The 13,709-nt window shown below is 33.2% G+C and overlaps 1 protein-coding gene across 4 annotated transcripts in view; it reads right to left on the reverse strand.

Annotated features, from left to right (window-relative positions):
* Positions 1–1,287: 1,287 nt before the first annotated feature.
* LOC143059881 (uncharacterized) overlaps positions 1,288–13,709 on the reverse strand; it is a 43,830-nt gene continuing 31,408 nt past the window's right edge. The window contains exons 7-8 of one of the 4 annotated variants that reach the window (XM_076233454.1): positions 13,253–13,319; positions 11,459–12,497 (exon numbers count right to left, since the gene is read on the reverse strand). In XM_076233454.1, the coding sequence (XP_076089569.1) occupies positions 12,428–12,497; positions 13,253–13,319 (137 nt within the window). In that variant the 3' untranslated portion in view covers positions 11,459–12,427. Of the gene's footprint in view, positions 7,142–11,458; positions 12,498–13,237; positions 13,320–13,709 lie in introns of those variants that run through there. The other 3 variants (XM_076233458.1, XM_076233455.1, XM_076233460.1) reach the window with 3 other exon arrangements.

A 13,709-nucleotide genomic window follows, 5' to 3' on the forward strand; every position in this document is an offset into this window, starting at 1 on the left:
ATCTGACTGTGATAGATTGACTCTGACACTATGTCTATTGGCCAAAGTACCACTAGTGGTACAGGATAAATCATCTGACTGTGACATATTTACTCTGACGCCATTTCTATTGGTCAAGGTATCATTATTGTTATAGGATAAATCATCTGACTGTGATAGATTGACTCTGACACCATGTCTATAGGTCACAGTATCATTATTGTTACGGGATAAATAATCTGACTGATAGATCGACTCTGACACCATGTCTATAGGTCACAGTGTCATTATTATTACGGGATAAATCATCTGACTGTGATAGATTGACTCTGACACCATTTCTTTTGGTCAAGGTATCACTATTGTTACAGGATAAATCATCGGACTGTGATAGATTGATTCTGACACTATGTCTACAGGTCACAGTATCATTATTGTTATAGGATAAATCATCTGACTGTGATAGATTGATTCTGACACTATGTCTATAGGTCACATTATCATTATTGTTACAGGATAAATCATCTGACTGTGATAGATTGACTCTGACACCATGTCTATAGGTCACAGTATCATTATTGTTACGGGATAAATAATCTGACTGTGATAGATTGACTCTGACACTATGTCTATTGGCCAAAGTACCACTAGTGGTACAGGATAAATCATCTGACTGTGACATATTTACTCTGACGCCATTTCTATTGGTCAAGGTATCATTATTGTTATAGGATAAATCATCTGACTGTGATAGATTGACTCTGACACCATGTATATAGGTCACAGTATCATTATTGTTACGGGATAAATAATCTGACTGATAGATCGACTCTGACACCATGTCTATAGGTCACAGTGTCATTATTATTACGGGATAAATCATCTGACTGTGATAGATTGACTCTGACACCATTTCTTTTGGTCAAGGTATCACTATTGTTACAGGATAAATCATCGGACTGTGATAGATTGATTCTGACACTATGTCTACAGGTCACAGTATCATTATTGTTATAGGATAAATCATCTGACTGTGATAGATTGATTCTGACACTATGTCTTTTGGCCACAGTATCACTAGTGGTACAGGATAAATCATCTGACTGTGATAGATTGACTCTGACGCCATTTCTATTGGTCAAGGTATCATTATTGTTACAGGATAAATCATCTGACTGTGATAGATTGACTCTGACACCATGTCTATAGGTCACAGTATTATTATTGTTACGGGATAAATAATGCATTTACGTTGGATAACTGTATATTGATTTGGGGTATGATCTTCATATCATATAAGAATAAGAATAAGAATAAGAATAATTTTATTGCATCATACACCCAAAAGAGGGTCAACGCAAAACAAACAAGTTCACAACATAAAGAACATAGACAATTATAGTCCAATGATAATCACAAGATAACAAAACAAATACAAATACATAATACTATCTAAAACATGAAATACATAGAAAAAATAAACGAAAAACAACAATCAAGTTTACAGGGTCAGAGTTTGATATATAAATATGCTATTGAGAATCTTACATTATTAATGGTCAATTATTATATTAAATTTAATCAATTCATTTGAAAGTTCACCTTTCAAATAAGTTCCCAAATGAACCCCGGAAATTTGTCTCCTGGTTTGATCTGCAATAACGTTTTGACGTCATATTTTAAATATTGTATATAAGTATAGGTCATTCTTTCTTAAATATTTATATAACTATAGGTACTGAATTTCAGTGAATGTTATATTAAAATGGGTACGTTTTTTGAGGCAAAAATGGCACACCCCTACCAAAAAAATATCGAAGTTAATACAACACATCTCAAACAATCTTTCATTTCTATAGTAAATCATTTTTTTTAAATTTCAGTTCTATAAGGGACTTACTTACTTTGAAAGCAAAGAAAGGGGACTGGGCACTGTGTGTTTGTTTTTTGTTGTATTTTGCTTAGATTTTGTTTTTTCGTTTTGTTTTTATTTATTTGATTTATTTGCTTATTTGCTGTTGTTATATTTTCATTTATCTTTTTTTAAGATTAAAAGTGCCGGAAAGAAGGAGGAGGTGGGGGGGGTGTCATTCAGATTCTTGAAAAAAAAACTAATTTGTCCAGACAACGGCGACGACAAAGTATTTTTAAGTATCCTATATGACTGTCCATTTTCAATGGATAGTAACATGTAAAATTTAAAAGAAAATATATTTTTGAGATCTGAAAAATAAACCAGTTAAGACTTTTGTCGTGTTCTAAAAAAATGGTATTGCTAAAAATTACTAGGAAAATGAGAAGGCTTTCTTCATATGTAATCCCCGTTTCAGAATCCTTGGAATTGACCCAAAAGGGGTAAGAGAAACAAAATTCAAAATCATGCAGTTCAAAAGAAGGCTCGCAATATATTTGTTTAAATCTAATGAAGTGTACATTACATTTATGGATTTTTAGGGTCATCGGACGCAAAAATGAAAATTGAAATGTCAAAAATTCATACGCATTTAAACAACAAGCGTGTTACATATAATGACTCCTAAAGGACACCGTAATTAACACCCCTGAAGAAATCAGTAGAGGACTTTGCTATGCACTTCACGTTACCCGTAGCAAAATACTGAACATCCATTTTAAGTGAACTAAGATGATCATATTCTGTGAACTATAGACATTTTGGTATTAAATGAGACTCTAGTAGGGATCATCCTGCTTGCCCTACATTCTCAGTTTTAGATTTTAATAGATAGTTGCCAAATTTTATGCAGTGTTTCTCCAGCCAGTGGAGGAATTTACAGAACAACAACACCCCCAGAAAGGATACGTTACAGGTCAGACATTTTAAAAGTTTTTGTTGTCTTATTTTGGTTTTCATTTTTTTTTTTATTAAATTTGACTATATACTGCACAATTATTGTAAAAAAAACACAGCAAAAGCGTACTTGGTATGTCCTACGTGGAGATTGTAAGTTCTCGTTGATGTTACAAGAAACAGTAAAATCATAAAAAAAACCGTCAGATCATAGATTTATTATCTATGTTCAGATTTACTGATTACTCGAATTCATGTCAATTTTTTCATGCAAGTGGCTCTCCGTACGAACAATTCATACGGCGAGTCCCAGGGCTCCTAGTACGAACTGCCATATAGATGAAACGTATACGAATTTCCAAATTTCGGTCTTGGAATAAATCCCGTGAATGGTGCATTGACTTTGACCCAAAAAAATCATTATGTCGAAATATAAAATCATTCAATTGATAGACTAGCCTGATGTTTAGTGACTATATGGACATGTATCCTACAAAATTTTAGATGAAAATGCCAAACACACTAAGAATACGCAAACATCTTAACTGACGATGGCTGGTTATTGTTAAAAGAATTGATGATTCAGAATAAGGAGCATCATGAATGGGATTGTTTTGCTTGTAAACAAAAACTTGGTGTTAAGGAAACTCTGGCATGTGATTGCTGTCTAGAGTGGCACCATCTGCAAATGTGTCCATCTGAAATGTGTGCCCAAACAAACGTATTGGATCTGTAAATCTTGTAAGTAGTTTCATGCGTTTAAGGCAAAATACAGATTTGAACTTAATATATTTAAATGTAAATTATATGTCTATTGTAACATTGAAATTAAATTTCCTACTTCCATGAACCCCATAGTACGTAAGTTCAATGATGGCTGATAATTATTTTAAGTAATTTATATTTCTTATTTGATATGAGCATGTTTATATTGATTCTATATTCATTATGTTTCCTTCTATTTCTCTCATTGCATGAATTTGTTTTCATTTTAAGTCATGTTTAAAATTTATTGACTGTTTTACATTTTATTTAAAATTGTTAAAGACATTTTAATCTGTGGCTCTATGTGGATTCTGCATATTTTAAGTATTTGATTTTAACTGGGATCAATATAAAACGATTGGGATTTGAATCTCTCAGTATTTCTATGATACAACAGTAAATTTTCTACGTCGTGTCTCAAACTTTCACCTATAACTTTTGATTTACTCATCATAAAATTATTCTAAAAATTATGCAGGGAAGCTGATTTATTACTGATTTGCAAGATTAAATTTTCTTTCGCATAACAATAAAATCCTAATTTTAGAAAAATAATAAAGGCATGAGGGGTAGTTTTCTTGTGAAAAGAGGTCGTAAAAATGTCAAGAAACCTTCCAATAAACAATTGAAGTTATCGATGATTAACGAGCGGCGGAATACTAGAAATCAAGAAAATTGCGTAACTTTAACTGGTTAGTTTACCTGTTAAATTCCACACTACTATTATGAAATTTAACCTGGATAAAGCTCTTAATATTGGCTTTGTAACCATATAAAATTTATGCAGGTGAGAATATTTACAGTGTGATTTTAGTTTTACTGACGTGACCCCACTAACGGAAATTTACATCAAATTTTTGGGGTTCAAAAACTGAACTTTTCATTATATATTTTTGAACTAAATATTCAACTAAATTTAAAGAAAAATATATCATAGGATGCCTCGAAGTTTCCTCTTTTCAGTCATATAATTTTAAAGTATGAAATATTTTTGGGAAAAATAGAGTGTTCCCAAATTCACGCCTACCAATCTCTCTCATTCACCACCAAATGTGATGCAAAGAAATTAATGAGAGAGACACCCGGTGCTGAATGAGAGAGATAAATTTTAGATCAATTAGAGGTAAGTACGTAAATTAAGACCCCTTATTCAATTTGTTTTAAAAATCAGAGAATGCTATTCTGTGGCAAATTCATTTCTCTATACGTTGGTATTCATTGCTTGCATGTAAACACAAAACTGACAACGTAAGACGTTTTCTCCTACAAACATGTCAATGGAAATACAAGAAAAAAAGTCAAACAATTGTCCAGAAATCAATGTTAATCTAATCTTATCTTACCAATTTCACTGTTGTAGAAAGTTTACCAGCAAGGTATCACTACCATGTCATATCAAGTGTCAGACTCTATCCGTTTTCTCTCAATCATTCTTTGAAGTTAGTGGTGATGCATGAGAACTAGTGGTGATGCAGGAGAAAAGTGGTGGTGCATGAGAGGACAATAAATTTCTTTATGCTTATATCAAAGTGTTCGACAATTATCATGTGAAATGACTGTTTCAAGTTTCAGTTATTCATCAAAACCTGAAATTGTCTTTCTGGGGACCTTAATTATCATGTTTACCTGGTTCAGTCGACATTGCGAAAGCAATGCGATGTCTGCCTTTTTGATTTTCTCTATTTTCTGATAATAAAGTTACCATTTTCATGTAATTTATCAAAATAGAGGAAGATTACCAAGAGCAATTTTTGTCCGTCCCGCCTGCAACAAAAGTCATGAAGGCGAGACGTAGCGCTCCTTAATTTCGTCGTCGTCGTCGGCGTTGTGATGATCAACATCTGGTACACCCTGTGTTTAAATTCCTTTAAACATTAATAACTTAATCAAATCATTATGAAATCATTTGAAATTTAGACAGTGACTTTATGTTGAGGAGGCACTATCTATAACAATATTTTGAGAGAAAAAAAAGTTTTATTATTTTTTCTGAATTTTATTGGCAAATGGACAGTATGTTGCACATCATATTTTGTACACGCTATGGTTAAAAAAAATTTCAAACATCAATGACTTCATCAAATCTTAATCAAATCATTTGAAACTTGGATAGCAGCTTCTTCATGATCAAGAGATATAGCATGTTTCAAAACTAAATTTTGAGAAAAAAAAAAAGATTTTCTTTCTGAATTTCACTGGTAATTGGAATAAGTTTTTTGCACTTTACATTTAGGTTCAGTCTGTAGTTAAAGTTCTTTAAACATCGTTTACTTTATCGGCATGTCTCTTTGGAATTCCTTCTAAATTGGATCGAGGCACCTTTATGATCAAGAAATTGTACCTAAAAATATTTATCTATTTTTCCACAATGTACTGATAAATGGACTTAGGTTTGTTTTTTTTTTTAATTTTTTTTTTTTTGCATTTCACATTAAAGGGTAGTGTATTGTTAAAGTTTTTAATTATCAATATTTATATCAAACCTTCATGAAACTAACTGAAACTAGTACCAAAGCTTTTAGTGATAAAAGTACAGTGTTTTTATCAAAATTTAACAACAATATAGATTTTTCCAAAATTGATTGATAATAAGACTTATTTTTTGTCAATTTACATTCTGGTACAGTCTGTTGTAAATCTTTCCGTCATCAGAGACTCTTATTAAGTATTATGAGGTGGGGAACATTTTTCTTCAGGACAGTTTTTGAAGATCAACAAATTAAGAGTTACATGTTATCACTGATTCCATGGAACCTTAACGAATTTTTATAGTATGGATTTATTTTTCCAAAGGCCACATCTGTCTAACCCCTCGCATGCATATGCACCAGTTCAAAGGCAGGAAAATATTGGCCATGGGTACATTTAGTAGTTCTATTTTGTATGTTTGTTGATGTTGTGACAAACTAATGTGTTATACTGTTCGATATATATTTTTTTTAAATCTTGTCGGGGTCATTCAGAGCTTGATACCCTGTTGAAAAACTTGAGGTGACCACAGTGAATTTGTGTCTTGTATTATGACCGTTTTTTATTCATGCCTATGCCGTTCTAAGCCAAGTCACCATTCATGCAAAAGTTACCTTTATCAATGAGCAAATTTGAAAATACTGATCATATACACCATTGGAAAAATAAAACCATATTATAAAAAACACTCCAGGTATTCTTCCTCTATTTTTACAAATTGAGATGCAAATGGTAAAGTTATACCGAAAATAGAGAAAAATCAAAAAGGCAGACACCGCATTGCTTTTGCAATGTCGACTGATTCAGGTAAACATGATAATTAAGGTCTCCAGAAAGACGATTTCAGGTTTTGATGTATAACTGAAACTTGAAACAGTCATTTCACGTGATAGTATAGAGAAATGAATTTGCCACAGAATAGCATTCTCTGATTTTTAAAACAATTTGAGTAAGAGGTTTTAATTTACACACTTACCTCTAATTGATCTAAAATGTATCTCTCTCATTCAGCTCCGGATGTCTCTCTCATTAATTTCTTTGCATCACATTTGGTGGTGAATGAGAGAGATTGGTAGGCGTGAAATTGCGTCATGAAGTGAAAAATTCTGCGGTAGATTTCTATAAAAACAAAAATTACCCAACTTTTAGAGCAAAATTTCTGTACTTTGGAATAAAACTCTCTGTCAAAAAACTATATCATCCCATGCAGGAATCTTTTCTCTTTAAAATTTTCGGATTAATCAGATGAAGCATTTTTGAGTTACTGTACGACATTCAAGAAATATGGCATTTTTTTAAAAATCAAAGTCCCATAACTCTGGACACATCGCAAAATTGGAAAAAAAAAGGTAACCAGACATTACCAATTCCAGCCTAATTTTAAAATTTCAGTTCAATTGGATGAAGCATTTTTGAATTCATGAACGACATACAAGAATAAAGAGCTTGGCCGAGTGCACCATGATATGACCGCAATGATCGACAAGTGTTGACACACTTCTAAAGTGGACACAATAATATGTTTGACACAGTAATTTGCTGGACACAGAAATTTCATTAGTACTAAAAAGCACCACTTTGGCCCTTAATAGGTTGGAAAAACTGCAAGTCCTAGCTAAAATTCTCTGTTGGAAATTTCATAAGGACTCTAAAGAAAAAAAAAACCTTTGAAATTGGACGAGAAATAAAAAAGTTTGTTTTTTGGGATTGAGCACCACTTTGGCCCCAAATAGCTCGGAAACGGTACAAGCTACGTTAAATCCTTCGAGACTCTATCAGTGCAGAAGTTCATAAGGAAAACAATGAAAAAATCAAAATGAAAATAAGATGAAAAATAAAAATTTCATGAAAAAAAAAGAGAAGTCCGTTTTAGCCCCTTTTAGCTCTGAACCCTTAAGTCCTAGCTCAGATCTGTAAAAATTCACTTATTTTCTATGATACTCTTTGATCTCACCAATCTTAGTATTTACAATTACGTGTATTTCATTTCTCAAACAAAATCTTCATATTAAGTAGTGTTGTCAAATTGAACAATTATGCCTAACCGGTTAACCGAATAATCGTTCGACCGATTAACCGGTTAACCGGTAGTTACGTTGATGTTCAAAGTCTTATACAAAGTACTTCACGAATGACTGGTTTTATGATACAATAAATTGACATTTATCCCAGGGTATTATAACACAATAATGCAAACACTAACACAATTAGGATTTCAATATGTAATAAATTACAAAAAAAACAAATTTATAAGTATGTACATTTAGAAAGAACGAAAGAAGAGTTATTCACATTTTTCCTCGGGTACATAGTTTTTATTCAGGAATATTATCTGGTCGATCACAGAGGAAGATAGTCGATTTCTCAGTTTAGTAACAATGAGACCCGCGCATGAAAAGATTCGTTCTGACGGAACAGAGGTAGCAGGAATACTTAAATATTGTCTAGCTAACACAAAGAGTCTGGGGAATTTACAATTATTTTCTTTCCACCACTCGAGTGGGTTTGAATCTTGCACAGCACGCTCCTTGATGTATAAGGACATTTCCGATTCATCTTGAAAGGACGTATCTTCGTCGGTGTCAAACAAAAGAAAGTCCAAAGATCGTTGGACTCTTTGTTTCTTGGCTGGTTGCTTGTCAACTTCAGTTCCAAGGTTTTTTTATGACGTTTTAACTGCGGGCTTTAATGGCACATCGTCTAACTTGGACTCTAACATTTCAATGGCGACTTTTTTTTGTTCTGGGGAGAAAAAGTTAAGTGTTCTATGCCTCGGATCAAGTAAGGACGCTAAAGCATGCTGTGTAGATGCAGTTTCAATGTCATACGGTTTAAAGCAGGTGATGAGTTCTTCTGAAATACTTGCTTTCATTTTATGCGCAAGAGCACTATCCTCTTCAGAGTTTTTTAGGTGTTTTTTTAAGAGTCCGTTGACAATAGGAAGCATTACAGAGGCTGATACGTCCTTTTCCAGACACATGTATGTTGTAACATGAGACATTTGCTTCAATACTGCGGAAATTTCAACCAGATAATCCCACTCATGATCTTTGAGAAGCATATGTGTGTCACATTTCTTAGTAACAGTTGTATCTAGCATTACATCCGTAATAACTCTGCGTTGTTCACATAGGCGTTCAATCATTAGCTGAGTCGAATTCCATCTCGTAACTACGTCTTGTATAAGTTCGTTCTGTCTTAGTCCGAACAACTTTTGTCTTTTCCTCATTTCTGCAGTTATTGTAGTTGAATGCTTGAAATGTCCCACTAACTTACGAGCACGTGAAGTAAGTTTGGCAATAGCGGGTATTTCCAAGCATGGTTTAATGCAAAGCTGAATGGTATGACCAAAGCATCTCATATCGTCAAAGTCACATTTCTCTGATGCACAATTCATGTTCCTAGCATTGTCATGTACAGAACTCACAATTTTACCGTCCAATTCAAACTCTGAAATTGTAGATTTCAGTCGTTCAGCAAGATTTTCGCCTGTATGGCGTTCAGGCATTTCACGAGTAACAAGCACATTTGACTGTAAATTCCAGTCTTTGTCAACGTGATGTTCTGGACTGTTAAAAAGCTTTTTGTAGCATTCGATGTCCATGTATCAGAAGTAAGGGATACGCTGTCAATGAGATTTAACTCTTTAATCAAACTCTCTTTTTTGTCACTATATGACTTTTCTATTCTGGATTTTATAGTATTTCTAGACGGAATTTTAAATTCTGGAGCTATTATCGACATAAGTTTTGAAAATCCTTTTCCCTCAACAATGCGAATGGGTAGGTAATCCAATATAATCATATCCACTATTGAATTTGTTATTAGTTCAGATTGAGTAGACGAAAATCTTCTAGATTTGGGTGTCTGAACAAAGTCTAAAACCGATGACTGCTTAACTTTCTCAGGCGTTTCAGAAAAGTCATTGGGATGCTTTAACTTCAGATGATTCAGCATATTACTTGTACCACCAGTATAGACTAATTCCATTTCACATAGTTTGCATTTCACTATTTTGGAGTCAGCATTACGTTTAAAAAAAGACCAAGCCTTAGATGACGGAGGTGGCATATTTACATGTACGCACACACAATATAAAGTCAAAGTGAAGAAATAAACTAAATCGTAAAATTTATTCAGCATGTTCAGCTTACAACTGTTCAAAATAAACTTAATATGCTAATTATGTTTACATTATACTTGCCCGGAGCTGACAGACAAGTTGTCTATGTGCTAATTAAGTAATAAAATTTAAATGTTTTCAAGGTTAACAAGATTAATCAATAAACTGAACAATTGATCTGTCTAATCAAGTACCAATCAATTCGTACAATCATTTCACATTATTTACTAATGATTTCAGTACACATTTACATCAATTTTATTAAAATTTTAAAAAGGTCCGGTTAACCGGTAAGCGTTTTTGGTATTCGGTATTCGGTCGTTCGACCGGTTAACCGTTGACAACACTAATATTAAGTGATCAATGACTTGTTTGTAGAGCTTTTATTGCTGATCATTTTTGCAATTTTTAATTTTTTTTTTATCTATTAAAACTTATTAGATAATAGCCAAAAACATTAAAATTGGCCAAAAATAGTCTTTTATATGCAATAACCCCTATGCGGGGGCCATCCGACAATTTTAACTCAAAAGTAACTAAGGTAGATCTTGTCAATCTGAACATTTGTCACCCTGTCAGATTTTCTCAATCTGTTACAGTTTCCAAGATGGCAGTTAATATTTGCATTTTACCCCTATGTTCTATTTTTAGCCTTGGCAGCCATGTTGGTTGTCCGGCAGAAATGTCGTTCACAACATTTAAACTAGTTACCCTAAGGATGATTGTGGCCAAGTTTGGTTCCATTTTGGCTTGGCAGTTTCAGAGAAGAAGATCTTTGAAAAAGTTAAAGGACTGACGATGACAGACGACGACGGACGCCAAGTGATAGAAATAGCTCACTTGGCCCTTTAGGTCAGGTGAGCTTAAAACTAGAAATTTATATACCTATAAATTTGCTTCCATTTGGTCTCATCAGTCAGGGTAGGAATCAAATTCATGGTTTCAAGAAATATCTATATCATCTGACTTTCCCTGAGACCTTCCTGGTTCTAAAAGTTAGTACATAATTGTTAATGTACATAACTATTCCAAACTTGAGCTTTTAATTTTTTAAAAATCATCAATTTTTATTTTCATTTCAAAAATTGTATTCAGAGGATATTTAATATTTGACAACAAATAAAAATAAATAATTCTAAGTTTAATTTAAACTGAACCAGGAAAGTTTCGACCTGCCAGTTAAGCATTAGGACATGCAAGTATTTACATATATATATGAACATAAATACAATAAAAATTTGATGCCTGAAAACTGTAGAAGCAAGACAAAATACTCTACCAACTGAGGATTACCCCATACAATTTAGCTAATCTATTGGGAGTCCTCAAAACAAAATTATATACATAAAATAATATACAAAAAGGTGAGTTGACCAAAGAAATAAAAAACAATACCTTATACACAACAAACAAGCAAGTAAAATGTCATATGAAACAAGTATTAACTATTATATTAATTTTACACAGTATTTTCAGAAAATTTCCAAATCTTCAACTGTCCATGTTTTATGGGTGAACAGAACTTCAGCTGATAATGTGATTAAACTTTTGTCGTATACATCCTTTGTATAGTGTAATTCATTAGTTTGAAGTGCAGATTTTGAATATTCTATAGGAAAAGTATGATTTAAGGCGTATAATACAAGCATATCAATAACAATATAGACTAGCTACATCCCTTTTTGATATTTATCCCATGGCTTTTTTTCAAGATGCACTTTATATTTTCTTATCAAGTTAGTTATAAGAATAGAGGATGTGGTATGATTGTCAATGAGACAGTCATCTGGAAAGGTTCCAAGTACAAATAAAAATTTATCTACAGGTTACCGTACGGCTTTCAACAATGGACAAGAATCCACAACATAAAGTAAGCTGTAAAAAGCCCCTAAACAAGAAAATGTGACACAATTCAAGATAACAACAAACCTTTATAAATTTAGATTTACCTTTATAAATCAAGGCATCATGCATCCCCTGTAGGTCGATATTAACAGAGATTTTCATATACAATGCTATAAACCTCTTTATATAAGCAAAAGTAATACATGCATATAACTGCCAATAAGTGCACTCTAAATCTAAGACTACTTTTTAACTCATGTAATTTATATCAAAAGAGCAAAACCTAAGAAGATATAATTGTAACAGGATGCTGTTATAGATGTCCAAAGAAACACAAATTGAATTCTCCTTCAAATCAAAAACTATCTCCAGGGCCTGTATAATTCTAGAAATGCCCCTCAGGGCACTAACCTTGTATGATCAGTGAATGTGCCTTGCTAAAACATAGGGTAATCCATGATTACAAAGTTCGCCTCATCTGCAACATTCTTTGTACCTAAGACAAACCTATAAAACACAATAATTCATAAAAGTAAGAGCTTTACCTAAGGAGGGTCAACTATGCATGAAATGTAGGTCAAATTACATGATCCTAGACCATATAGTGACTGAGAAATGAACTCGACATAAACTTTAACCAAAGTCAATCAAGCATGAAATGTAGGTCAAATTGACCTATTTTGGTATGCATGCTGACAGGCTCCCAAAGTTACATCCCCACATCAAGTGACACGATCCTAGGTCATAAAGTATCCGAGAAATGAACTCGGATGTAAACTTTAACCAAAGTCAATAAAAGCATGAAATGTAGGTCAAATTGACCAATTTTGGTATGGATGTTGCAGGCTCCCAAAGTTACACTCCCACATCAAGTTATATGATCCTAGGCCACATAGTATCTAAGAAATGAACTTCGACGTAAACTTTAACCAAAGTCAATCAAGCATGAAATGTAGGTCAAATTGACCTATTTTGGTATGGATGCTGACAGGCTCGCAAAGTTACATCCCCACATCAAGTTACATGATCCTAGGCCACATAGTATCTGAGAAATGAACTCGGACGTAAACTTTAACCAAAGTCAATCAAGCATGAAATGGAGGTCAAATTGACCTATTTTGGTATTGATGCTGACAGGCTTGCAAAGTTACATCCCCACATCAAATTACATGATCCTAGGCCACATAGTATCTGAGAAATGAACTCGGACGTAAACTTTTAACCAAAGTTAATCAATGTGTACTTACATTTTTGATACTTACCAATCACTTGGTGTGAAAGTTGAAGGAGCCTTCCTTTTTCTCTTGCCAGTTTTGAGTGATACAACTTCTATTAATTCATTATTATTACAGGTTCAAGATAGGAATTAAATATTAAACAAGATGAACTGTGAGCTATTACTCACAAAAGTCTACCCCCGCTAACCATATCATTATAGGATCTGCAAGTTCGTAAACAGGAAGTAGAAGAGCAGCAGACCTGAAAACCACTTAAACAATACAGCACCCCAACCTGATACTTGATAACAAATATCTAATAGCTGTAATACATAGTAGTTGAGAAAAGTGTTACGAAAATTTTTCATTAATATCCCTGTCTAATTTATGTACTAAGTCCGTAAACAGGAAGTTGAAGAGCGACAGACCTGAAAACCGCTTACACAGTACAGCACCCCAACCTGATGCTTGATATCAAATATCAAATAGCTGTGATTCATAG

The sequence above is a fragment of the Mytilus galloprovincialis genome, unplaced genomic scaffold (assembly GCF_965363235.1).
Source record: "Mytilus galloprovincialis unplaced genomic scaffold, xbMytGall1.hap1.1 HAP1_SCAFFOLD_35, whole genome shotgun sequence".
NCBI classification, from domain to species: Eukaryota; Metazoa; Mollusca; class Bivalvia; order Mytilida; family Mytilidae; genus Mytilus; species Mytilus galloprovincialis.